Source organism: Hemicordylus capensis, chromosome 2 (assembly GCF_027244095.1).
Source record: "Hemicordylus capensis ecotype Gifberg chromosome 2, rHemCap1.1.pri, whole genome shotgun sequence".
Classification (NCBI taxonomy): Eukaryota; Metazoa; Chordata; class Lepidosauria; order Squamata; family Cordylidae; genus Hemicordylus; species Hemicordylus capensis.
Window position 1 is genome coordinate 239281301 of NC_069658.1, and position 26518 is coordinate 239307818.

Consider the following 26518-nt stretch of genomic DNA (forward strand, 5'->3'; position numbering starts at 1 on the left):
GATTGGCAGGTTCTGAGAGGTGGATTCCCCACGCGGGAGGATTTTATTTAAAGGCAGATGGAGCACTGTGCAGTATGTCAGCCACTGTCATAATGAGGAAGTTCCCCAAAATGACCGTGGCTGACATACTGCTCAATGCTCCATTTGCCACTGCCTTGAAATAAACTCCTCCAGTGTGGGGAAGTCCTGAGCCTTGAGAGGATGTAAAAGACAAATCCAGCCAGGTGCACTGTGTGTCTTTGTGGGCGCACCATTGTGCACCCACATAATCCATGCTGCTCCGTGCTGCACACAGATTGCTGGAGGCAGGGACTCATAGTCCTGGACTCCCACAATGCACTGTGCAGCATGGTGCATTGGGGGATTCGCCCAGGAGTGGGGCGCTCTAGGCACCCAACTCTGTGTATGCTCGGGCTGCATGCAGCCTGAGCACACACACAACCCTGTTCCTGGAGTAAAGGGCGCTCATGCTCTTTAACCCAGATTGGGATCGATCCTGCTGCTGCAAATGAGCAGCCCTACCCAAGTAGGGCTTCCCTAATCTGGCTAGAGTTGCTTGTGTGCATACACTTAAAGTGTGTTTGAAGCCTAATTTGCAAAGCCAGCATGATATGCAAGGCTGTGCAAAGTATTTACTGTCCACGCAGCACAGAAGAAATTGACCAAATTATTTTACAATTTCCACACTGAAAGAACAAGAATGACAATTATAACCACCTTAGCTCTCATCTTAAACCCAAGGTATTTTTAATATTTTCGTTGGACTCAAGGTGCTCCTCGGTTTAGGAGGCTTTGGACCAAGATGAATTCTTACTGATGAGTCTGGAAATCATAAATATTATTGGCAATGTGATAATATCAGGAACCCATGTGCAAAGAGGGAAAAACACAAACCAAAGACCATGGGCATGGGAGAGAGTCTGTCAGTGATCTATTAAAACAATTACCAATAATGTCTGATGCAAAATGCAGATATATACTGTACCTCAGGGCTAGGCAGCCTCTGGCACTCCAGCTGTTATTGAATCACAACACTCGTCATCCCCAGCCTCAATGTATTGTGGCTGAGGCTGATGGGAGTTGAAGTTCAACATCAGCTGGAGTGCCCAGGTTACCTACCGCTGCTTTAGCTAGACAAGAAAGACTTGATACACCCTAAAATTCTCAAATTTATTTCGAGATAATCTTTCATAGGCAAGAGCCTACTTCATCAAATCCATCTGATGGACAAAGAAGCTGGGGGAAAGACCTACTTTCAAAGAAATACACGTGGAAAACACACAAAATGATAATTTCCAGTTCAAATCAGCAAGCCTAGCCAGCCAGGAGTTAATACAGAATCATTCTCAAAGTAGACAAAAAGAATCAGCAAAAAATAGGCTGGTGGCCAAAGTTCTGGCTAAATCCAATCAAAAATGAAAAATTCAGCTCCTGCTCAGCCTCTCTCTCTTCTCTGCCTCCAATTTATTTATCTATCTATCACCCAAAACTCACATCTCTAGGCAGTTTAGAGTAAGACAACAAGGAGGAGAGTTGGTCTTGTGGTAGCAAGCATGACTCGTCCCCTTAGCTAAGCAGGGTCCACCCTGGTTGCATATGAATGGGAGACTGCACTGTAAGATATTCTCCTCAGGGGATGGAGCCACTCTGGGAAGAGCATCTAGGTTTCAGGTTCCCTTCCTGGCATCGCCAAGATAGGGCTGAGGGAGATCCCTGCCTGCAGCCTTGGAGTTGCTGTTGCCAGTCTGTGTAGACAATACTGAGCTAGATGGACCAATGGTCTGACTCAGTATATGGCAGCTTCCTATGTTCCTAAATTAAAACAGTAAATCAGTTTAAAACAATGTTAAAATCTATGAGTCTGGGTGAACAAATGTATCTTAAACACCTTTTAAAACGTTTTTAGAGATGGGAAGGGAGGCTCTTATTTCAACAGGGAGCACATTCAAAAGCCTCTGAGCAGCATCAGAGAAGGCCTGTCCCTAAGTAGCCACCAGATGAGCTGGTGGCAAGTCAACTGCATATGGAGCTCCCCAGATGATCTCAATAAGCAATGGGGCTCATAACGAAGCAAGTGTTCTCTTCAGCTCCCTGGACCTAAGCTGTTTGCCCCTCCTGCCTCTTTTCTTGCCAATATAAGTCCCTCCTGCCCTTGTATGAGCCCTTCCACCAGCTCCAACCTCTCTCTCCTTCCCTCATCTCCTGCTTTCCTATTTCTTTACCTCCCCAGCCTCTTCCTCCTTCCCTCCAGTCTCTGCATTTTAATACACTGCCCACTCTGCATAATCGTCCAAGCACTGGGCTTGTTAACAAGAGGGACAGGGCTGAGGTCCAGAGGTTGCTCTGGGGAAGCCAAAGAGATCCAGGCTAAAAACACTGGGAGCCTTGAGTGGCCTAATGGAATTATTCTGGAGAGAACTAATCTGTTTCCCAGTGGAAGGTTTTGATAGCCTCCACTAACTCCACCTTTTCCCAATGTTGCTGAGAGAGGAATCAAAACAGGCCTCAATTCTGGCAAGGAGAATGGAACTGAGACAGACCCCTAGTTGCTGATTGGGCATTTCTCTCTTCTAACCACATCTAGTGGCCACAATGATCCAGATACTTGAATATAATATACATGAAGCCTGCCTTCCCCTGGGTTCTATGGGTATTACTTCTTTCCTATAAAAACACCCATAAAAGCACACTATAAGTAAGAGGTCACATCATGCTGTGGGTGGGACTGGGGAGACAGAGTGACATCTCTTACCCATAAGGTAGTTCACATGATGCCCTGACTCTGGGATACTGGCTGAGTTCCTTTGCTCCCCTTCCTCCTGGCAGCCCTCAGTATCCAGTCTAAAATATACGGAGACTCTTCCTAGAGAAAAACAGGGCAATGAGAATGTGCTGATCCCCAGCACCGTGGTCCCAATTATTATAATATTATTATTATTATCATTAGTATTATTATTATTATATTTATATCCCGCTCTTCCTCCAAGGAGCCCAGGGCGGTGTACTACATACTTGAGTTTCTCTTTCACAACAGCCCTGTGAAGTAGGTTAGGCTGAGAGAGGAGTGACTGGCCCAGAGTCACCCAGCTAGTTTCATGGCTGAATGGGGATTTGAACTCGGGTCTCCCTGGTCCTAGTCCAGCACTCTAACCACTACACCACGCTGGATCCGCCAATGGAAGCTCCACCCCTCACATTGCTTTTTGCAAAAATGTTTGGATATAAGAGATCTAGTTCTAGATCTCTGCCTTTTCCTCTAGTTTTGCCCTTATAAATTACAAAACAGTTGCCTGAGAAGAGAGAGACCCCCTTCCCTGGAAGACTGGGGGAGCCCTTGAGAGGGAAGGGCCGCTGGAGGATCCTTGGAGTTCCCTTCAAAATCAGATCCTCACTTTCTGATTCTCTCTCGGCAGGAAGAGGGCGAGAAGCTGGCTACAGAGCAACACCAAGTGTGACTGACATTCAACACTGGGCAACTCTAAGGTGTGGGCCGGGGGGATAGGTGGACTGGCAGTGGGGGATGTGTCCCAGTCTCATTCGCTCAGCCCTGAAGCTGTAGAGGAGTGGCTAACAAGCCTTGTGGACCACAAGGTCCACAAGTTGTGGTGGATTCCTTCCCATCAGGCTGCTGAATGTGTCCGAAGATTGCGAGGTCCAGGAGACTCCTCTATTCCAAGGGAAGCCTACAGAGAGCCGGGATGAGCACTGAAAGCAGCAGGAGGCGGGAAAGAGGAGGGAGGGAGGGAGGAAGAGATTGCTCCGCAGCTGGTGCCAAGCAGGCTCAGCGGCGCTTGCAGCACTTCGACGCCCCGCTGCTCCTGGGGCCGGGCTACTAAAACGGCGTGCAGCCGCAGTGTCCGAGACCGCGGAGGCTGCTGGCCTCGCTGCGAGGCGCAGAGGCAGCGATAGGAGAAATCAGTGGGCGGAGGAGGAGGAGCAGGGCTGCCCAGCAAAGGCTTCTCCTTCTCTCCAGGTTCCCTGCTAAACTGCGTCTGCTGCGGCGCGGCGGCTCGGAGGAGGGCGCCGCCTCCAGGAGAGAATGCGCAGGGCAGGCGCGTCCCCCAGAAGAGAGCGCAAGGTGGCTGCGAGCACGTTCCGGCCCGGGGGTATAGTTTCTGCAAGCCAGCTCTGGCGGCCGCCCACAGAAGAACCCTCTGAACTCCATCCCGCTTCAGAGCAGCTCAGCAGGCGTAGAAAGCAGGGTGGAGAAGATCCCTGCTATCTCCTCTGCTTATCAGGTTGCTCTATCAGCAAGGCGTGCCTAGGCCAGCCAGGATGGCACAGGAAGAAAGGAGCCAGGCTAAAAAGCCGCACCCTGGAGAACAAAACATTGCTCAAGCATGCCCCTAGACTCTACTGGCAATCACCTTTTCATAAAGCAGAGATTGGCCGGGGCGGGGGCAGGAGATTAAAGGCATTTTGAAAATCTGCTCACCTGCTGCCTCTTCTCCATCCTTCCTACCTGTCGTTTGGCCTTTCTGACGGGTCTTCCCTTCAGCTCAGAATGTCAGCCAGGCCTCCAATCGTCCCTCTCTTTCACCGGAGGTCGCTTCCCCTTCACAAACAGTGTGGGAAAGGAACTACATTTTGATCCGCCATGACTTCTAATATTCTCAGCCCTGGCAGTAGTCAGTTGAGGGGGAACTTTTGCCCCCCTCTGTCGGGACCCGTGATTTGGTCTGGGATATTAAGTGTTAATGTATTTGTTAAAAAATATACAATGAGGGCTATTCACACCCTTGTGCAAAACTAGGTGAAGGGAGCCCAGCCCTGTTTGCATGCGCATGTGAACGTGCATCCGACCCTAGTGGCACTATGGCGACAAACCCACTTGTGGAACCTCCCCTCAAAACTAGAAGCGCCTTTTTTCGGGGGGTCAAAACTGCACACACGTTGGGAGACAATACAGGTCAGCACCAGAGTGCATGAGGAGAGGGAGTTTCACTCTGTACCAATGTCTCAATTTTCCTGCTGCACATTCTCCACCCCCCACCCCAAAGCAGCTATTCCCGCCCCCACAATGCCATCTAGGGTAAAGGTAAAGTGTGCCGTCAAGTTGATTTTGATTCGTGGTGCCCACAGACCCCTGTGGTTTTCTTTAGTAGAATACAGGAGGGGTTTACCATTGCCTCCTCCCACGCAGTATGAAATGATGCCTTTCAGCATCTTCCAATATCGCTGCTGCCCGATATAGGCGTTTCTCATAGTCTGGGAAACATACCAGCAGGGATTCAAACTGGCAACCTTCTGCTTGGTTAGTCAAGCATTTCCCCGCTGCACCTAATGCACATGATAGGTTTCTGCCTTATGATATTATTTTATGTATTATGTGGTGTGGAGGGGTTTTCATCTGAACTGCTGCTATACATACTGTATGGCCCAAATACTAGAAGTATTGGGCCATGGGAAGAACAGGGGTTTGGACTACCCCACTACACACAATAAAGGAACTAATTGGGACGACAGCGGAACATCTGGGAAATGTGTAAGGATGTACACACTCTTGGTGTGCCCCCTTTTTGGTTATGTGGACCAGTCTGAGGAGGCGAAATATTATCCAGACTGCTTCACAAGTTTTTGTCCTGCTTCCCCCAAAAGGTACTGCCTTGGGAGCAGATCATTCTTCCCAAAAGGATGGAGCATTTGGTCCATGTAACTCAGCTCAATGGCTGACATGCTGCCCAGTGAACTGCTCATCCAGAGGGATGCATGTTCACCACTTCCGAGCCAGCCAAGAGCCTGTCCATGTGGCTTCTGAAGGCAGAGGTGCTCCATGCCTCTGAAGTGGTGCATCTCACTGATGCACTGCCACTTCTTAATTTTATTCCATTATTCCATAGCAGCAGCGGTTTGCTACATGGTGTGTCAGCCAGTATTCTATACACTAACTTGGAGGGGCTCCCTGGGTGTCTTTTAGGGCAGTAGCTCAGTGACACAGCACCTGTTCTGCAGCCAGAACATCCTAGGTTCAATCCCTGGCAGCATCTCCAGGTAGGGCTGTAAAGAATCTGTGGCTGGAATCCTGGAAAGCCACTCCTCATCAGTGCAAACAATACTGAACTAGATAGATCCAAAGGTCTGGTGCAAGATGAGTATGTTTTTTATACTCTCAACCCTACAGTAATAAAATATTCTAATCAAACAAAGCAAAAATACAGCTACGTTGAAAAGGGAGCCAGCTGAAATGTCCAGCCAGGATTGTGTGTGTGCATAAGCAGTAGACAGGGGAACCCACTCTAGGGATTAAGGGTGTGCACGGAACCGGCTGGCCTGGTTCAGTTTGAGTCCGGACCGGACCCAAACCGGGCCAGTTCAGTCCGGCACCGCTTCGAATCCCCCCCTCCAGTTCGGTTCAGTCCAGGGGGATTCACGAACTTAAAAAAAAAAATTAATTAATTTAGCCCCTTCGGGGGTGTTGTGGGAGGGGGGGGGTCCATGGAGGTTCCCCCTTCCCCCCGCTGGCCTCCCTTTTTGCCGCCACCGGCCGTTCAGCCAGCTCTACGCAGAGGCCAACCCTATGCAGAGGCCAATTGCTCAGGCGTGGTGGCCTCCAAAATGGCCACAGCGCCGTAGCTAGTGGCAGCAAAAGGGAGGCTAGTGGGGGGAGGGGGAACCTCCGCAGACCCACCACCACCTCCAACAACTCCCGCAAAGGGGGTAAGTTAAAAAAAAATTAAAAAATCTGCAACCCCCCTGAACAGTCGGGGGGTGTTTGGTCCGGGGTCGGACCAAACAGGGGATGTTTCCGTTCGACCCTGAACCGTCGAACCAAACAGGTTCGACGTTGAACACATTCACCATCAAACCTGTTAGCACATCCCTACTAGGGATGTGCAGGAACCTGTTTGGAGGCCCTTTTCCTGGCCTCCGAACAGATCTGAAAGACTGGTGGTTCAAAGGCAGGGGGGATACCTTTAAGGACTGGGGAAGGTGCCGTTTCCCCCACCGGCACTGCAGTGTAAAAGGATCCAGCGGGTTGACAGGGTACCTCCCTGCTTCCCTGTTGTCTCCTCGGACTGGAAGTGACTGGAAGTACCCGGTGAGCAGTGGGAACATGCACATGCGCACCGGGTACTTCCGGTCACTTCTGGTCTGGAAATGAAATTCTTCTCCCTCTCACATAACACTAGAACCAGGGGTCATCCCATGAAATTGATTGCCAGGAAATCTAGGACCAACAAACGGAAGCACTTTTTCACACAACGCATAGTCAACTTGTGGAATTCTCTGCCACAAGATGTGGTGACAGCCAACAACCTGGAAGGCTTTAAGAGGGGTTTGGATAACTTCATGGAGGAGAGGTCTACCATCGGCTACTAGTCGGACGGCTAAAGGCCACCTCCAGTCTCCAAGGCAGGATGCCTCTGAGTACCAGTTGCGGGGGAGTAACAGCAGGAGAGAGGGCATGCCCTCAACTGCTGCCTGTAGGCTCCCAGTGGCACCTGGTGGGCCACTGTGTGTACCACCCCGTTTCCCATTACTGAGGCAATAGAATGTGTTTTATGAAAACTGCAGTGATGCTAGTCAGTGTTCTGTCTAACAGGAATTCCCAGATGTTGTGAACTACAACTCCCATAATTCCCAGCCAAACACCATTGCACCTGGGGATTCTGGGAGTTGTGGTGAACAACATCTGGGAATTCCTGTTATAGGGAACACTGATGTGTTCTTGGCAGGAGTGTTCTTGCAAATTTGGTGTCTGTAGTTTAGAGTTCTGTATCTTTTATGTACCTTTAGTTGGGATGAATCGTTTCTAAAAATGATTTGAGACAGTTTGTATCTGTTAGAACTAATTCTGCTTAGTCAAGGATAAGGTGCCCATAATTCAGGCCTTATCAGCTTTGGCCCCTCAGCTGTTTTTGGATTAAAGTAAAGTAAAGTGTGCCATCAAGACAGTTGTCTTTGGTAGAATACAGGAGGGATTCACCATTGCCTCCTCCCGTGCAGTATGAGATATATGTATACATATATGTACATATCAGGTGGTATAGAAATATGATATGATAGATAGATAGATATGCTGCCTGATGTAGGTATTTCCAATAGCTAGGGATTATGGGAGTTTTAGGCCAACATCTGCAGGAGGGCTGAAGTTGTCACTGCTATTTAGAACAATGGTAAATATCTGTCTTCTCTGCAAATGCATGAGAATCCTATTCCTCCTTTGAGAATTTTCTTGCTATACTTTGTTTATTTTAAAGGTGCTTTCATTATGCCCAAGCATATTTCATCCAAGTAGGGCTTCAAAAATGAAATTGGCCAGATCTTGTAAGGAGGTTCAAGAACAGAAGAAAGCTCTTAGTCAGTGGCTGTCTGCTTCTCAGGGGCATATGGTTAATAAGGCAAAGGGAGAAAAATGTCTCCTGGCCCACAGTCTCTGAAGGGCCCCCAAAGCCAGTCCTTGCTGTGTTGGGAAGAGCGGCCCAGGCCCTTTTCCTCCGGAGCTGCTCTTGAGAGGCTAATCTACTCACTGCCTGCTCGGGGACGGAAGCAATGCAAGACAAAAGCCAGGCCCTGGGGAGCAGCAAAGGGGCTTGCAACGATCTCTAAACTGCGCAGGTGAGCCTCGCAGTTTGTTAAAGATGCCGGCCCAAATGGACGGGACCAGCATAAAGACCATATTATGCCTGTTTTGAAGCAGCTGCACTGGCTGCCAATACGTTTCCAGGCAAAATACAAAGTGCTGGTTATTACCTTTAAAGCCCTGAATGGCTTAAGTCTGAGTTGTCTTAGAGAGGCTAAAGGCAGGCGCATAAACCCCAGAATAAATGTTATACAAAACACCTGTTTGTCTCACATCTCTTAGAAACCAATATCATATTTCCTTAGCCTGTGGCAAATGTCAGCTCCTGTAGCTTAATTTGTCGACAGAATGCAATGACAGTGGAGATATTCTGAAGTAGTAAAATGCTGCAGTTAAAATAACACAAGTTGCTGCCTGTCCTCTTTGAGGAACTTCTTAAACCTTTCATTCTTTTTTTGTGGCACAACTGGTGGACAGATCGTAGGATTATAGTGTTTATAGTGTTTATTGGGGGCGGAAAGGGGGGGGGGCATTTTAAAATTTTGTCTCTTGCCCAGCCAACCTTGCTACGCCCCTGTGCTGCTGCCACATTGGCCCGCGCTCAACTCTCTCTCTTGCTCCCCACCTGGAGGGGAACAAGCACCCTCCTCTCTCTATCCCCGCTCCCCACATCACCGCTGCTGCCCCCGCTGCATTGCCACGCGCGCAGGGGCGTAACTACTATTAGGCAAGGGGAGGCGGCTGCCTGGGGGGCCCCATGCCTCAAGGGGCCCCCCAGAGGCAAGTCACATGACTATATATTGTGAAATGTGTGCGTATCAGCGAGGGGCCCATTTTAAAATTTTGTCTCTGGGCCCACTCCAGCCTTGTTACGCCCCTGCACGCGCACTCTCTCTTGCTCCGTTCCTCCTCCTGTCCCCCAGCCCCAGTGCGTTCTCCCCCCCACCCCCGCTGCACGCCAGCCCCGCTGCTGAAGCCAGCCAGGGCCAGTGGGCTACAGCCCGCTTCTCCTCTCCCGTCCCGCCCGCCCCCTAAGCATGCAACCTGCTCTCTCAGTGGCTGCTGCAAAAAACGTGAAGATCATCACTGCTTTATATTGTGCATTTAGATTACCAAGTAAATGCTTCTAAAGGTTCATTCTAGAGGTCTCCCCCCCGCCCCCATGTGAGTGTTTGGGGAGGAATCATACTTGGCCTAGGGGCGGGGCGGGCACCCAAAATCCCTAGCGCCGGCCCGAACTGCCCAGAAGACTTTCTTATTCTGTCTCGTGGAGGTTAACACTGCCAATTTCTCCAAGCGCCAGCACCTCTCGCCCACTTATTCCTCCCTCTTCCCAAGGGGAGGGAGGACGAGACACGAGATGAAGGCTCTGGCTGCTGAGCAAGTTTGTCTTCTTCCTTCTTTCTCTTTCGCAGCCGAATATTTGGAACCAGGATCGGAAGGAACTGGTGTGGATTTTCCTCTCCTGTTCAAATCTCTTCCCTTCAGCAGCCAAAGCAGCTCTTGCTCCGGATGCCTCTAGTTGCATGTTCCCAGCACGGCGCATTTGTGCGCGGTCTGTGAGCTCGAGATGGGTTTGCTTCGGGACTCGCTTTTGCTCCTGGGGGTAACTGTCTCGCTCCTTGGATCGTGCTGCCTTGGTGAGTTCCTCTGGGGCTAAACTTCCCCCTGTGCTGGGGATGGAGAGCGGAATTTGAACCCGCCCTAATATCTGAGCAGGGAAGGGGGAAGCAGCAGCAGGTCTTTTTTCTGTCGTGCATTTCCTTGGCTTGTAAAATAAGGAGAGGCAGATCTGGGGGAGCTTCATCCAAAAAGGAGCTTGAACTCCTTGCACATCCCTGTTTCCTAACTTGTATGTTTTGTAAGTGCTCTGGGGCAGCCAGGGACTACTTCTTTGTTCTATCCTGGCTCACAGATCTAGCCAAAAAAAAAAAAAAAAAAGGGGGGGGGGGAGAAAAACCCAAAGAAGAAAGAAAACTCCGTGTCAATACAAGTAGATTGCAGGGTTCTCCATCGTTATGCTGGATAACAGCCACTTGCTAACTGGCAAAGAGGGACTTTTTAAAAGTGTTGATTCTCTTTATTTAGCAGGGGGAAGTGTCTATCTTATATTCTTTCTAGATTGCGAGCCCTTGGGGGGGGGAAGGTGCCATCTTTATTTAATGTATGTATTTATGAACCGCTTTGGGAACTTTTGTTGAAAATAGGTGTGTGTGTGTGTATATATATATATATATTCGTAGTAGTAGTAGTTTTCTGAACTGAATGTTGAATCCAGATGGAATTGATTTTGGAGGTTTCCAACAGAGTTTTCATGCTAGTCTGATTTTGAAGCCAGATGCTGTTCCTGTCTTGCAACAACTGCTCTTGTCATCAGCCCAGAATGCTGTGTATGCTGGAGGACCCACACACATAAGTCAGTCTGAGATGCAGCATAAGGGGTCGCTTTCTTCCCTTCCCTGGGTCGCATGTTTGCCTGGATGAGGGTGCAGAAGAGGGCAACCTGGAAAAGGTGCAGAGGAGGGCAACCAAGATGATCAGAGGCCTAGAGCACCTTTCCTATGAGGCAAGGCTACGATACCTGGGGCTTTTTAGTCTAGAAAAAAGACGACTGCAGGGAGAGATGATAGAGGTCTATAAAATCATGCATGGTGTGGAGAAAGTGGATAGAGAGAAAATTTTCTTCTCCCTCTCACACAACACTAGAACCAGGGGTCATCCCATGAAACTGACTGCCAAATAATTTACCGACAAACAGAGGTACTTTATCACACAACATATAATCAAATTGTGGAATTCTCAGCCACAAGATGTAGTGACATCCAACAACCTGGAATGCTTTAAGAGGGGTTTGGATAACTTCATGGAGGAGAGGTCTATCAAGGGCTACCAGTCGGAGGGCTATAGGCCACCTCCAGTCTCACAGGCAGGATGCCTCTGAGTACCAGTTACAGGGGAGTAACAGCAGGAGGGAGGGCATGCCCTCAACTCCTGCCCGTAGGCTTCCAGAGGCATCTGGTGGGCCACTGTGTGAAGCAGGATTCTGGACTAGATGGGCTTTGGGCCTGATCCAGCAGGGCTGTTCTTATGTTCTTATAAGGGGACCAGGGGCGGTGCCACCATTGGGCCAATGGGTTCAAAGAACCCAGGCCGATGCCCAATCAGGGGCTGCATCCCGCGGACCCGACACGCCCCCCGCGTCTGATGTCAGACGCAGGGGTGCTAGTTTAGCTCCCAAGCGGGGCCGCGCAGCCGCTTCAGGAGCTAAACTAAGGCTGGTGCTGCGTTTGTAGCACCAGCCAGGATAGGCTCTTCCCTGCTAAGGCAGGGAAGAGCTGCTCCTGGCTGCGCGTTGCGAATGCAGCACCAGCCTAACTAGCTCCTGAAAGGGCCACGTGGCCCCCACCGGTGGCCCCGCTCCGCCACTGGAGGGGACACTCCCTAAGCAAATGTTGTGTCCATCAGACATACCTTTGTGCTGGGTTCTTTGAGCCCTCAGACGTAATTCCCGTTCTCACCAAGACTTCAGTGCTGCTTCTATAATGTAGAGTTTGTGAGCAGTTATAGGGTCAGTTCTAAGTTCTCTCTGTTCGGCACCTGGGATGCCTTTACAGACATGTCAAACTGGCTGGAGAGGAAGAAGCTGCACTTAATGCAGACAAGACAGGGGTGCTGTTGCTTGGGAATTTAGCTGATTTTGGAATAGGCTTTAACCTGTCCTGAATGGGTTGACACCCCACCCCCCCACCGTATTCACCATCTGGGATCCTGGGCACTCCTCGAGACTAGATTGTTGTGATATGCTTTTTCCCAGGCTGCCCTTTAAGGCTGCATCATGAAGGCCTGCTTCAGGCCTCTGCACGCATGCGGACTGCGGAGGCTCTTTTTGTGATCTCCGTGTGTGTGCAGAGGCCATTTGTGTCACCACACAAATGGTGACGCAAATGGCCTCTGCACACATGCGGAGGTCACAAAAATGGCCTCAGTGTGTGCACAGAGGCCCGAACCAGGCCACAGCTGGCCTGTCATATAGGAGGCTGGCCGGGGTTGGGGAGATTGGTGGTCATACCCCCGACAGATTGGTCCCAAAGTGAACATTGAAGTCCCCCAGCACCAAGAGTCTGGGAGACTCCAATGTGAGTTCTGCAACCAAGTCCGTGAGCTCAGTAAAGGATTCTGTTGGGCAGTGGGGTGATCGGTACACCAACAGAAGTCTCAATCTATCCCTGGTCCCTAAACTCAAGTACACACACATTCCATATGGCCAGATACCTGACAGGAACCCTGGTAAGGGAGATGTTATCCTTATAGACACAGCCACTCCACCTCCCCACCCATGTCTAGGGGCGCACCAAAGTAATTTGGGCACCAGGACCACCCAGCCGTGAGCCCCCCCTGCCCCGCACGAGGCCCCCCGAAATCTCCTTTTGGGGGCCCACCCCGCCAAAGCTCTGCTTTTTAAAGAAAAAGCCTTACCATGGCCGAGGGGTGGCTGCGGGCAGTGGGGGATGGAGCAGTCCTTCTCCCTCTCCCCCCTCCCCCAGTGGCAGCAGCAACCAGGAGAGACGCTGGACCCATCTGTTCGGGCCAGCGTCTTTAAAAAATTGCAACGCGTGCCTGCGCAGAGGAGATTGCAGAGGAGATGACATCACGGGCTTGCGACGATCTCCTCTGCTCAGGAGTGCCTTGAAGTTTCTTAAAGACGCTGGCCCGAACAGATGGGTCCAGCGTCTCTCCTGGTTGTTGCTGCCACCAGGGGAGGGGGGAGAGGGAGAAGGACTGCTCTGCTCCCCTCCCTCCGCAGCCGCCTCTCGGCCATGGTAAGCATTTAAAAACAAAAACAAAAACTAGAACTTTGGCAGGCCCGGGGTGTGGGGCGGCGGCCATAGGCCTCTGGTCCGGGCCATTTGGAGCCCCTCCCCGCCAACCTTGGAGGACCAAACCCGGTCCCCAAGGTCTCGGTGTTAGTGCACCTCTGCCCACATCCCCTCACCTGCTCCTCTACAGAATACTCTGCAGGAAGAAGCTGGGACCAGACTGGTCTACTAGGCTCCCCCAACCAAGTCTCAGTGATTTATTTAAACATTTAACATATTTTAATGTAATGCATCTTGGGTGGAGACTCCAAGTGACCCTCAGTCTCCTGCCTTTTCACGGGTTCAGACTGTCACAGCCAAGTTGGCTTGGCCAAAATATGTAACCAACCAAATATGTAACCTCCTGCAGTGATGCACACCAGGTCGGTCCCTTCATCCACAATCAAATCATGGATGAGTTTGGGTTTATTCTGGACCGACCTGGCATTGCAGAGGAGCAAGGTGAGGCTATGTGGGTTGTCTGCAGTGCTCCCCGAGTTCAAAGAGCTGGCAGGACAATCGGAGGGGAGGACAACCAGAGGGGAAGACAGCTATTAGATTTCTGACTGCCCTTCCCCTGGAACAGCCTGCTGACCTGCCAACGTTACTTCTCTTATTCCCCACCACCACCAGAATAGCTGTCGCACAGTCAGTGAAGGTGATGCTTGTCTCCTCATCTCTAGACAGACCCAAACACATTACTAATTAACTTCAACCAAGTCTCAGTAACAAAGCTGGCAAACCAGCTGTTGCAGCTCCTCAGACAGCCAAACTGAATATAGTGTACCCCAGCCCAGGGGTCTGAATGCATGAATGGGCACTCAGCCAGGTGAGGCTTCAAAGCTATATATATATACACACACACCGCTAAAGGCAAAGAGTATTTAAAAGCTTTTTTTCCCCTTCTGGGATCTCTCTGCAGGGGCTACAAAGGCAAGAAGATTCAAGAGCCAGCAGTGGGACATCTTACAAATGTTTAAAGGTATAATCTGCTTCCTTCCTCCCCACCACCTCCCCCAGGCAGTGTCAGCTGCCAAGTTGACTTTGGCATGTGCACACACACACACACACACACACACACACGCTTCATTTAAACATATATTCTTCATGGTACAGAATATAACTTTAGCAGAAGCAGGGGACAGGTCATACGTAACCTTAGTTTTTAGCACTGTAGGGTGGGCCCTGTTGGAAGGATGGAGGTGGGGCAGTTCAAGACTCTCTACTGCCTGAGGCAAAGGACAACATGACATTCACACACACACACACACACACACACACACACACACGACACCTAACTGCCAGTGTGCTCAGCATACTCAGGCCATAATGCTGAGGCAGAAGCACCTGAGCACTCTCAGTCTATGCCACCAAGCCAGACAATGGTAGCAGGGGCATTTTTAGTAGGGATGTGCACAAATCAGTTTTTTGATTCAATTTTTGCCCAAAACAAATCACCCTTGATTTGTTTTGTGTCCAAATCTACCCGCCCCACACACAAATTTGGGAGTTGTGTAGGTCCCCATGGGTGCTACATACCACCCAGATTTCAAGGCAGTGGGACACTTGCTTGATTTTTAATGGCTTTTAAAAGCTTTTACTGATTTTGAACATTTCCGCCATAAGAAACAATGGGGATTCTAAGTTGCCATATCCTAACCCTAGCATGGATCTCCAGCTTTCATTAAAAACAAAACAAAAAAACCCAACAACTAAGCTCTAGCCCTTGTAGAAGTGGAGTTATGGAGCAAAATGTGCAGTCATTATTTTTCAAGTGTTTGGATTATTTGATTTATAACTTTTCTTCACAATGAATCCCTATGAGGATTCATTACACACCTTGATTTCTTCTGTTCATTTTGACTGTCACTGGACAGTGCCAACTGTCAACTGCCATGTGCCAACTACACCCCCCCCCCAACTGCAAGGCAGTGGGGTACTCATTTTAATTTTTAGGAATATTGAAATGTTTAGATTCTTTGGCATCTAATAACTTTTCTTCATAATGAATCCCTGTGAGGATTCATTATGCACCTTTGTTTCTTCTGTTCATTTTGACTATCATTGGACAGTGCCAACTGTCAACTGCCATGTGTCAACTACACCCCTCCCCCCCACACACACTGGGGTACTCAGTTTATTTTAAAGTTATTTTTGAAGTGTTTAGGTTATTTGGTGTCTTCATTACATACCTTCATTTCTTCTGTTCATTTTGACCCCACTGCTTTGCAGGTGAGGGTGGGGAATTAGTGGCATCCCATGTTGCAACTACTGTACTCCACAACCCAAAAGCCACTGGGTATTCAGTTTATATTTTAGGAATTTTTGAGGTGTTTAGACTCTTTAGTGTGTAATGAATCCTCATAGGGATTCATTATGAAACCTCATAGGGATTCATTATGAAACCTCATAGGGATTCATTATGAAACCTCATAGGGATTCATTATGAGGAAAGGTTATTAGACACCAAAGAGCCTAAACACTTGGGGGGGTGGGGAATCCTAGAACATAAACTGATTGGAGTATAGTTGGCACATGGCAGTTGACAGTTGGCACTGTCAAAAAGACAGTCAAAATGAATAGAAGAAATGAAGGTGTGTCATGATTCCTCACAGGGATTCATTGAAGGGAAGTTATTATATACCAAAGAATCCAAACACTTGAAAAATAGTGACCACACATTTTGCTCCATAACTCCACTTCTACAAGCTACAGCTTAGCTGTTTTTTTAAAAAATGAAAGCTGTGAATCGGGGAATTAATAGGAGGGATCCAAATCTTGAATCGATTCGAATTGAATCAGGCACAATTCGATTTGGACCTGAATCTAGCCAATGGACCACAGGAATGATTTGTTTTGTCTCCAGATCACCTGAATCAGCTAGATTCGGGTACAAATCAATTTGTACCTGAATCAATTTGCACATCCCTAATTTTTAGCTTCTGTTGGGGTCGGGTGGGGGGAAGAAAGAAGAAGTACACTGCCACAGAGCAAGAAGGATGTAATGAAATGAAGTTGGAGAATGCACTTTAAAAGGAGGGTTCAAACTCTTTCTAAGTGCAGCCAGCAGAGTCCAGCCCTGCAGCTGTGGCTGGGAGACCCTTTGCTGGAAGGAATGACCGTTAAAACCCTTGTGAGAGTTCAGTTAGAACTTAAGAGACCCAGAGTGAGGTTGTCTGTTATACAGCCTGGGCGAAGGCTGGGTTTAGGAAGAACCAGGAGAGGTTCTGCAAAGAAAGTAAAAAGTGAATCTGATATATAAGTTCTGGGAGGAAAGTGTGTTGAAAAGAACAGACTCATAAAAGTGTGTACAAACCAGAAATGAATGGAAGTGTACTGTTCTGTAAAAGAACCCTTTCGGTAACCAAGCAAGTGAGCCACCCGACTTATTAACTAGGGAAGCAAGCAAACTTCGGTAACTGTAACTAATAAACCTTTTTTCCATGTTCAATTAACAACTCAGTCTGAGAGTGACTGTTTGTACCCCCACACCCACAACTCTACGTTACCACATCTGGGGACTCATGTGAAGTGAGTTCCTGTGTTACTGGATTTTCAGATAACATAAATGGTGGCAGTGAAAAAAGTTATCGTTGGTAAGACTGGAAATAACATACATAAAGAAATATCAACAAGAACACACACATCTCCCCTCCTCTTGTCACAGAGTGGGAAATGAACAGTGTGCCCTAGTGGGGTGAGGAAGGAGGCCAGTGGCCGCGGGTGGCAGGGAGTTTTATGTTCATAGTCTTAACTTTTAGTTTCTTCTATTTACTATATTAAGTAATTTTATAGAGACTTTTTATTATTTTGTAGGAGTAGCTTATTTGAACTGTTTTTGTCTATTTTGCTGTTATGCTGGTCAAAAACAAAAATAAAGACTATGCTGTGCCTCTGGGATGGTAGCACACCTCACCCTGCACACCTGCCCACACCTGAGGTGACCACCTCATCCTGTCTCTTAGAAGGACCACCCTTGTTGCAGGCCCTCAGTTGCAGATGCCCCCTAACTCTCGCCTCATGCCCTTTGCAGGCTCTTCTACCCACTCCATGACGTATTTCTACACTGGGGTGTCGGAGCCCATCCAGGGCATATCCTGGTTTGCTGGTGCAGGCTACATAGATGACCAGCTCATTGTTTCCTATGAAAACGCCACCAGAAGGATGGTACCCCGAGTCCCCTGGATGGAGAAAGTGGTTGAAGAAGATCCTCAGTACTGGGACGGCATTACCTTCAAGCTGCAGGGTGATGAAGCCTTCTTCAGCAATTACCTGCTGAGACTGCAGAATCTCTACCACCAGAGCACTGGTGAGTGGAAGCTGGGCCGGTTTAAGCTTATACTTACTGCAGGTATTGCAATTGCGGAGGAGGGGGACCCCACCCTTGTTGGGGGGGCCACCTCAGGGCCAGATTAAGGGCATTGCGAGAACCACATTATTCTCCATGAGCCCTTTGAAGTCCATTGTTTATATTATTACTTCTGGTGTTAAGCCGATTGGCTCCTGCAGGGTCTGTTTACATCTTAGGTGCTCTGCAGCGTCTTCCCCAGCTGCTGCTGACTTGGCTCTTCCGCTACCAGTATCCCCTTCCTTAAGCAAAGCCCCCCCAAACAAGGCTGGGGGAGCAGGGGGGCGCTGGCTATTTGAGTGGTAGTAATCTCGAGAAACCCAATAAATGGCAAGTGACTCTGAGTGGTTTCTCCAGAAGCCAACTCTGCTAACATTTTGATGCTTGTTTCCTTCTGAAAAGGAGTTCTTATCCATTACAGTTTATATAATTAATGTGCTATGTTGGATATTTTAATAATTTTTAGGGTGCTTTGTTTGGTCTGATTGTCATTGTTCCTGTTGTACCTGGAGCTCATATAGTACCTGGAGCTTTCCCAGACAGCAGGCTTTTTTACTGCAAGGCTTTACTGCGAATTTGAAGTTGCTCCCCAAAACCGATGCAAAAAGTGGATTCTTTTTTTGCTCCAGATATAAATCAGGTTACGCGCTAATGCTCAATGAAAAACCCGAATCATGTGTGAAGTGCTCCCTGATAGCTCAAAGAGACTTCCAGGTAAATTTGGCTGGTATATGAACGCACACCTCCATTCCGGAGGAGATGCAAACTAAAAGCCGGGTGTGAAAAACTTTCCGGTGTTGTGTTGTTTATGTTGTGTTGTTTATGACCCCTGCTAACTTGGCAAAGAGGCACCTTGTAAAGTGGTGATTCTCTTTATTTAGCAGGGGGAGAGTAACTGGCCCTATCCACCCCCAGCACAGTACTTCCAGTGACTGTTGCTGGTGTCTATCTTATGTTTCTTTTTAGATTGTGAGCCCTTTGGGGACAGGGATCCATCTTATTTATTTATTATTTCTCTCTGTAAACCTCCCTGAGCCATTTTTGGAAGGGCGGTATAGAAATCGAATGAATGAATGAATGAATGAATGTTGAACATAACAAGTGAGTAGGACTTGTGTTATGAGAGAGGTGTATTTGTCCTCTTGTCTTGAGAGAGGGCAGATTTGAACAGTTGCTTTTTCTAATTTCTGTCCTGCGTGTGAGATGTTTTGTTATAATGTTGTAATTTATTACAATGCTAAAATGCATGTTAAGATGCCACACAATGTAGTTGTTTTTGCATTATGATAATAAGCAAGTATGTCCCTATTTTCAGTAATGCAATGCTGGAGGGTTTTGAACACAGGAAGCTGTCTTCCAAGGTATTGGCAAGTTTGTATAGGCGATTTCCATCTTCTAACAATAACAAAAGGCTATTGAAGTAGGAGCATATTGGCAGCAGCCCAGCACTGTTAAGAGTAATAACGCTTTTCCTGGATTGCACCATTACAAGCTAGGGTAGGGTTTCATATTTGAAAATTCTAAGCCTGCTCTCTCCACCTAGCCACATCTGATGAGTCTTACTGATTGTGAGACTTGCCTTAAAGTCTCTGTCTCTGGGATGCAAAACCCTAAGCTGGCTGCTGGCCATGCTCCCATGGCAAGCCTTTCATTTCCCTTGTGAAGAGAAAGAGAATGAGAGAGAAGTATGGAGGGCAGGAGTGGGGGGAGCAAGCGATTCGCTAACATGCAGATGCGTCAGGTTTTCTCAGTAACTGATGTCCATATATTGTATATTGGCACCCTGAACAAGAGAACATTAATGTAGCATTATTTAACTCTTGTTATTGTGTGCATTATTATTTTTTAATATTATTGTTAATAACTTCAATATGGTTAATAAACATACTTTTAAGAACAATAATTATTCTTGGGGGTGTGTGTGTCAGATTGAGTTTCATTGTTAAAAAGGAGGCGAGGGAACTGTCCATCTGATCCCTGTGGACCTGGGAACTACCTAGCAATTCCCCTGGCTATTACATCTGAGTCAAGCACGCTGATTGATCTACCCTTCTCCTGACACTGCCTTCATGTGTCTCTTTCAGGGTTTCACACTGTGCAGAAAATGTATGGCTGTGAGCTGAGCAAAGATGGGCACACCAGAGGATTTCGGGAATACAGCTACGATGGAAAGGACTTCATCACCTTTGACAAGGAGGCCAGCATCTGGAGAGCAGAGTGTGATGAAGCAAACGTCATCAAAAGAGAGTGGGATACTGACAGGACCGATATCCAGCAGGAGAAGTTTTATTTAGAGAATGAATACATTGAAGTGCTGCTGAAACTCCTGGACATTGGGAAGGAGAAGCTGCTGCAGAGGAGAGGTAAGAGCAACCCCAACACAGCATCATTCCAGTGGCTGTTGCTGGTGTCTACTTAGGATTCCCTTTTGGATTTGGATTCTCTTTCCCTTTGCAGACAGAGAACCATCTTATTTATTTATTTATTTTTCTGTGTAAATCACCTTCAAAGCTTCTCTTGAAAAGTGGTATATAAGTATTAGTAGTAGGGGTGGGGGGTGGGGATGTGGGGCAATTTCCTCCATTTCCTTCCCGGACTGAAGAGCCAAGCCACCCTTGATGCAGGTGGGAAAGGTCTGAGGCCGTAACACTTCAGACTACAATTGAGGGAGAAAACATTCAAACTTGGAGATTAGAAAAAACAACTTTCTATGAACAGAAAACTAGCACAGGAGGGCCAGAATTGGGCTAGCACTTTCCTCTCTTATCTTCTCATTTCCCCCTTAGGAACATAGGAAGCTGCCATATACTGAGTCAGACCATTGGTCTATCTAGCTCAGTATTGTCTACACAGACTGGCAGCGGCTTCTCCAAGGTAGCAGGCAGGAATCTCTCTCACCTACCTTAGAGAAGCTGCCAGGGAGGGAACTTGGAACTTTCTGCTCTTCCCAGAGTGGCTCCATCCCCATTAAAGGGAATATCTTCCAGTGCTCACATGTGGTCTCCCATTCAAATGCAGCCAGAGTGGACCCTGCTTAGCTAGGGGGACAAGTCATGCTTGCAACCACAAGATAAGCTCTCCTTAATCTGGATTTAAATGGGGGGAGCATCCAAAAATGTCATGCTTCCGCCATTTAGCATAAAGTGAAGGAGACCCTTCCTCCTATTAGACTGCAGCACCCCCCCTGCCAGCCAGTGGGGAGCTGCTGCATGAACACAGCTCAATTATGTCATTTTTGCAGAGAGTCCAACAGTGAAGGTGACACGCAAGGCAGGCTCTGACAACATGGAAACTCTTGTCTGCCGGGCCCATGGCTTCTACCCCAAGGAGATCGTCATCAACTGGAAGAAGGATGGGGAAGTCTGGATGCAGGACACCTTCCGTGGAATTACCAGCCCCAACTCGGATGGAACTTACTACACCTGGATCAGTGTTGAGGTTGACCCCAAGGACAGAGATCGCTACCGGTGCCATGTGGAACATGATGGCCTGCTGGAGCCTCTGGACCAGGCCTGGGAGGGAGAGACTGCCGGGCCTGCAGGAGTGGATGGTCCTTTGCAAGGTAGAACATGTAGTCCTTGGCAGGGTCTGGATGGTGAATTTTCACCCATGGATATAGCCACCATGAATGGGGAGGGACGGGGCGGATCCAGCGGGAAATTACAGGGGGTGCCACAGGAAATGCTTTTATCATAAAAGAGATAATTTTTCATATAGAATATATAATTAAAAGACATACATTCACAAGACTTTATGCAACACAGTACCTCATCCTCATCACTTCATGGAGGACATGACGATGGTCACAGCTCAGGTGACTTTTAAATGGGGATAAAACAAATTCGGAGAGTGGGCCTGTCCGTGGCTGTGAACCACAATGGCTAAATGGAATAGAGGCAAGCATCTGGGGAGAGCAGTTGCCTTCATGCCCAGCTACAGGTTTCCCAGAAGCATTTCACTTGCCCGTGTTAAGAAACAGTGGACCTTGGGATCCTGCACAGCTCTTCTCTTGACCTTAAGGTGTGAATAGACAGACTCCACTTCTTACCCCTAGGCAGGTGACTGCAAAGCCAAGGGTGCAGCTAGGTAATTTCAGACTTTGGACCTAGTGGCTTAAAGGGACCCCTTTAACTCTCCAGATTGTGTTACACACCTCATTTCCTGCACAGGATCAATTACAATCATTTTAATAAGACTCTGTGCAGTTGTTAAAGTGTTTTTAAACTTTGTTGTTTCCCATGCCAAAAAGACCCAAAGTCTAAAATCAGATACAAGGGAGGCACCAGCAACAGCCACTGGGAGAGACGCTATGCTGGGGAGGGAGCTTTTTAGAGATGAAAAGTCAGCAATTTAATCCAATACCCCAAAGCACATGCAATGTTAAGGAAATTCAAAATGAAGCCCTAATTAGCAGAGGGGTGAAAAGAAAATCAGAAATAAAATGGGAATCTACAACAGGACACACACACACTCTCTTCCCTCACCAATGGCTTTTAGGAAGAAAAAAGTTGACCATAGTAATCCTGTGGGCCCCCCCCCCACCAAAACACATTTTAATATTTTAAAAAGTGAAACAAACTCCTAATCAGTGTGGGGGGAGGGATGTGGAAGCAGGAATTCACAATTGCCCCTCACAAGCCCTTTTTAACAAGAAAAAAAGATTTATAAATATGTTAGACGTATGTAAGACTTTTGAACCTCTCCACCTTGTACCAAACACAGAGCAGGTGAAGGGGAAAAATGGGATCCAAATCTGATAGTTCTCCTGAAGGATTTTTGAAAATACTGAAGTGATGAAAGGCTACTATGTTCTGTGTTGCGTTTTGTTCCCTGCTTCTATACACACACACACTCCACTCCACTCCCCCCCACACACACACTCCTTTGTCTTTTTGTTTTTTGCACATGTAATAAAGCAAGGCAGATCATTCAGAAAGCAATCTAGCAGCAGATACATTCAAATTTAGCTGGGCAGAAGTAGGAGCTTCCTTTAGCTGAGCCAAACAGGAAGACCATGCAAAGATCTGATGGGGACAGGGTGGCTGTCAGGCCAGGAAAGAGAGCAACGCAATACAGTGATTGGAGAGAGATGCTATCTCCCTCTCATTGTTTATTGTTGTGGAGTTGAGCGGGCATGGACAAAGGGAGGAGATGAGAATGAGAGCATCCAGTTCTTGGAGTTAGCAAAGCATGAGAAGCTGCCATTGGTCCATGCAAGAAGTTCCATATTTGCTGCCACTGTGGGTATCCACAATACAAGAGGCAGCATGCCCGGAAGATGAGGCATCTGGGCAAGAGAGAGGAGGGCAGCGTTGGGGCAGGAGGTGTGGCAAGTGTCAGAAGTGGTGCCGGCTCAGCAGCAGCATCAGGGTTGCAGGACTGGAGCCGGGAGGCAGGCTAGTCAGAACTGGGAGAAAACACACAGGAAGGGTAGCAACAGACAGGTGAACTGATGCCTGCTGGGGGCGAGGCAGGATGCTGGCACTCACGCCTCCTGATGGTGCAGTTGCCACCTGAGACCATCATCTTGCCTTTCCTCATGGGGGATCCACTTCTGCTTGGGAGAAAATCTGAAATATTGGGGTGGATACAGAGAAGCCATTGCTTTCTACTCACCAATGGAACCAATTCTTTTTATAACCTCTTCCTGTGAAATAAGAACCCCCACACCAGTGATCCCTGTAAGAGAGATTCCCAGATGTTGTTGACTACAACTCCCATAATTCCTAGCTGCAGTGGCCTTTGGCTGGGGAATATGGGAGTTGTAGTCAACAACATCTGGGAATCCTTCTTACAGGGAATACTGCCCCACACCATCCAATCTCAGTGCAACAAGAACTCTTGCACATCTTTCCACCCAGATGTGGCCCCAACATATGAAGCTGTCCCTAGATCTTAGGGTCAAGGCTGTTCCTTGGATCTCCATCTCTCTGATGCAGCCTGGCTATTTCTGTGACCCCCTCTCACACACACAAACATTCCTGCATTACTTGGGGGTGGGGTGTGTTGTGGGTTGCCCTTCAATCATTTCTTCTTATTTCTCATTTCAGCCTCAGTGTGGCCAGTGTGGATCTTGGGGGTCATGGCTGTTGTGCTGGTCTTTGGGGCCATCTTTTAAATCAGTAAGTTGACTGTGAATGTATTTGTTCGGGGACAGGAGGCAGCCTGTTGTCATCGCTCCCTGAGTATGTGTTGGTGGCTCAGGGTTTCCATGCACATCCCTAGCTGGTGCCCATCAAATTCTGCCCTCAAGTCCCTTCCTCTGGAAATGCTTTTTAGGACATGGGCTGGACAGTGCCCAAAGATAATCCACTATATGCTTTGATGATGGCCCTCTCCAGAATAATGTCCTCATGATAAATTTGCAACATCCAGATTATGGCCCAGAAGTAAGGAGTGTATGTATCTGAGGATTGTTGAGTCTAGCCTCCCCCCGCAAAAAAAAGCCTAAATTTCACCTGAATTCTAAATACAGCTGCTTCATTCTAAGACCTAGTGACTTCTGTGGAATTTGCATCCCGCATGAATGTTATTTCATTTCCTTTAAAAACATCTCTTGAATACAAGAATGCACAGAACAGTTAGTAAGAGGAGACATGGTAATGTGGATGCAATTGCAGTGGAGGGGGGGATTGACTCCTCTTTCCCCCATGAGGTTGTCCATATGATGCCCGGACTCTGAGATGTGGACTGGGCTCCCCTGCCTCCCTCCCTCCTGATGACCTTCAATGTCCAGAGCCAAAGACACTATCTTGGGGGGAAACGGTGCAAGGGGAACAGACTAGGCACTCTTTCGCCCAGCAGCGCCATGGCCCCAACCTGAATCTCCTCCCCACTCACTTCTCTTTACAGAGAAGAGATCACTTCTCTTTACTTGAGAAGAGATCCAATTGCAGATCTCTGTTCTCTAGTTTAACCCTTACAAACTACAACACAATTGTCTGGGAAGCTACTGAGACACCCCGAAGATTGTGTCAGAAAGAGACACAAGGATCACTTCGATTCCCGGCCTCAGTGCAGAGGAAAGGGGCTGGAAGATCTCCTGAGGTCCCTTCAAATTCTGACTTTCTGATTCTCTCTCTGCAGTGAGTGTAACTTGGCTCTTTGACATGTTATTCCAGCAATGGATAACCCTGAGGGTTGGTGGGGGTATGTAGACGGGCTGGGGAAAGGTGTATCCCAGTTTCATGAGCTAAGCCTTAAAACTGTAGAGGAAAGGCTAAGAAGCCTGGTTTGTCCCAGCTTGTAGCTAGTAGGCTTGTGCACACACAAAAATGGTCAGATGCGATCCAGTCCAATTGGAATGAGACCCTTTTGAAACTGCCAGGTATTTGGATCGTATTGGACTTCCGTCGGAAAAATCCAGCTTAAGTAGGTTTTCCCATCGGGATCAATGAGAAACCTCAATAACTCTGGAATGGATGGGCAGGAAGTTCTGAAATTGCCCTTGGTGGTAGTAAGTGATGATATGCTATCTGTGTGGATTTGAAGCAGATTAGTCCACCCCTTTGGTCTTTAATGAATTTTTAAAGAAGTTTTTAAACAGTTTCAAAAGTTGCCATAACTCTTTTGTTTTATGGCAGAAAGTTACAACACATGCAGGATTTGAAGCTCTCACTCTGACCATTGAGCACCCCAGTGTCTTTCAAATGAAGCATTGCTTCAGCAACATCATTTCAGCTTTCAAAGGCCCTTAAAGGCCGCCAATGAGTGTGACAATTCCGACAGGATATCTGACAGAACAGAGATGTACTTTGATAATCCCAACAGGATAGAGGCTCTGTGCTGTCATGTCTGATTAGGCTCAATATAATCTGACACAGGCACTTTTGGATCTGACAGCTGTGTCGGATCCGACATGACTAACACCCCTAATATATAGTCAGGTTGCTGATTGCATTCTCAGATTGTGAGAATCCCTCTGGTCCAAGGAAAGCAGCATTTGTTGGAGAAGAGGGAGGAAGAGATCCCGCTAGGATATCTGTTACTGGAGACCCTGGTGATTGGGCTGGTTTGTTCAACTCTGCATATGCATTTTGGGGGCTACCCTCCTTTGGCGCCCCTGTTCCTTGGTGGCTGTCACTGCTCACTTACCATAGCCCACCGGTTGCCCCCTCCCCCACCTGCTGTTGTCCCCTGCTGGCTCCACCATTCACTGCTTCCCACCACAGCTCCTGCTCACTGCCGCCATCACTGGTTGCCTCCCAGTATACCACCATGATGCGGTATAATGACATCACTGCTCTGGCTCATCAAGGAGGCATAATAGGAGGCAACCAATGACAGTGGCGGGTCGGTGGGGGAGTCAGCAGTGGGTGGGCAAGGGACAATCGGCCGTAAATGGGTGAGTATGGGAGCTATCCCCAACCCCCACCGGCAGCCCAGTTATAGATCTGCCCCTGCTAACAGCTTTCCTTTTCTCCCCTTTGCAGCAAGTGACCGGGAGTCTGACAGGTCCTCTAGAGGTAAGTGGTGGGTGTGGTTGGAGATCTCCCAAGCTGATGCTGAGCTGCATTGCAGGATGGATTTGCAGTATCCTATGGCTAACACTTATTGGCAGTCATGGAGAAGGGATTGGTAGGGATGGAATAAAGAGTGGAAGAGTTTGAGAGGCTGGAGCCCCCACCCTACAATGAAAATAAACAATCGCCCAGCACTAGCTGTTTCTCTTTTCTCCCTTTTGCAGCAGATAACCAGGAGTCTGACAACTCCCTCGGAGGTGAGTGTGTGTGTGTGTGTGCGTGTGCGCGCGCACGCGTGTGTGCGTGCCAGAGAGCAGGGGGTGCGGGG

At 48.2% G+C, this 26518-nt stretch overlaps 1 protein-coding gene across 1 annotated transcript; it reads left to right on the forward strand.

The window, feature by feature from the left end:
- Window positions 1-10032: 10032 nt before the first annotated feature.
- Window positions 10033-26518, forward strand: LOC128347537 (major histocompatibility complex class I-related gene protein-like). The gene is made up of 8 exons (XM_053302456.1): window positions 10033-10164; window positions 14303-14362; window positions 17414-17689; window positions 19813-20091; window positions 20970-21290; window positions 23779-23850; window positions 26161-26193; window positions 26415-26518. The coding sequence occupies exons 1-6, from the start codon at window positions 10095-10097 to the stop codon at window positions 23844-23846; spliced, it is 1074 nt and encodes a 357-aa protein (XP_053158431.1). The 5' UTR covers window positions 10033-10094; the 3' UTR covers window positions 23847-23850; window positions 26161-26193; window positions 26415-26518.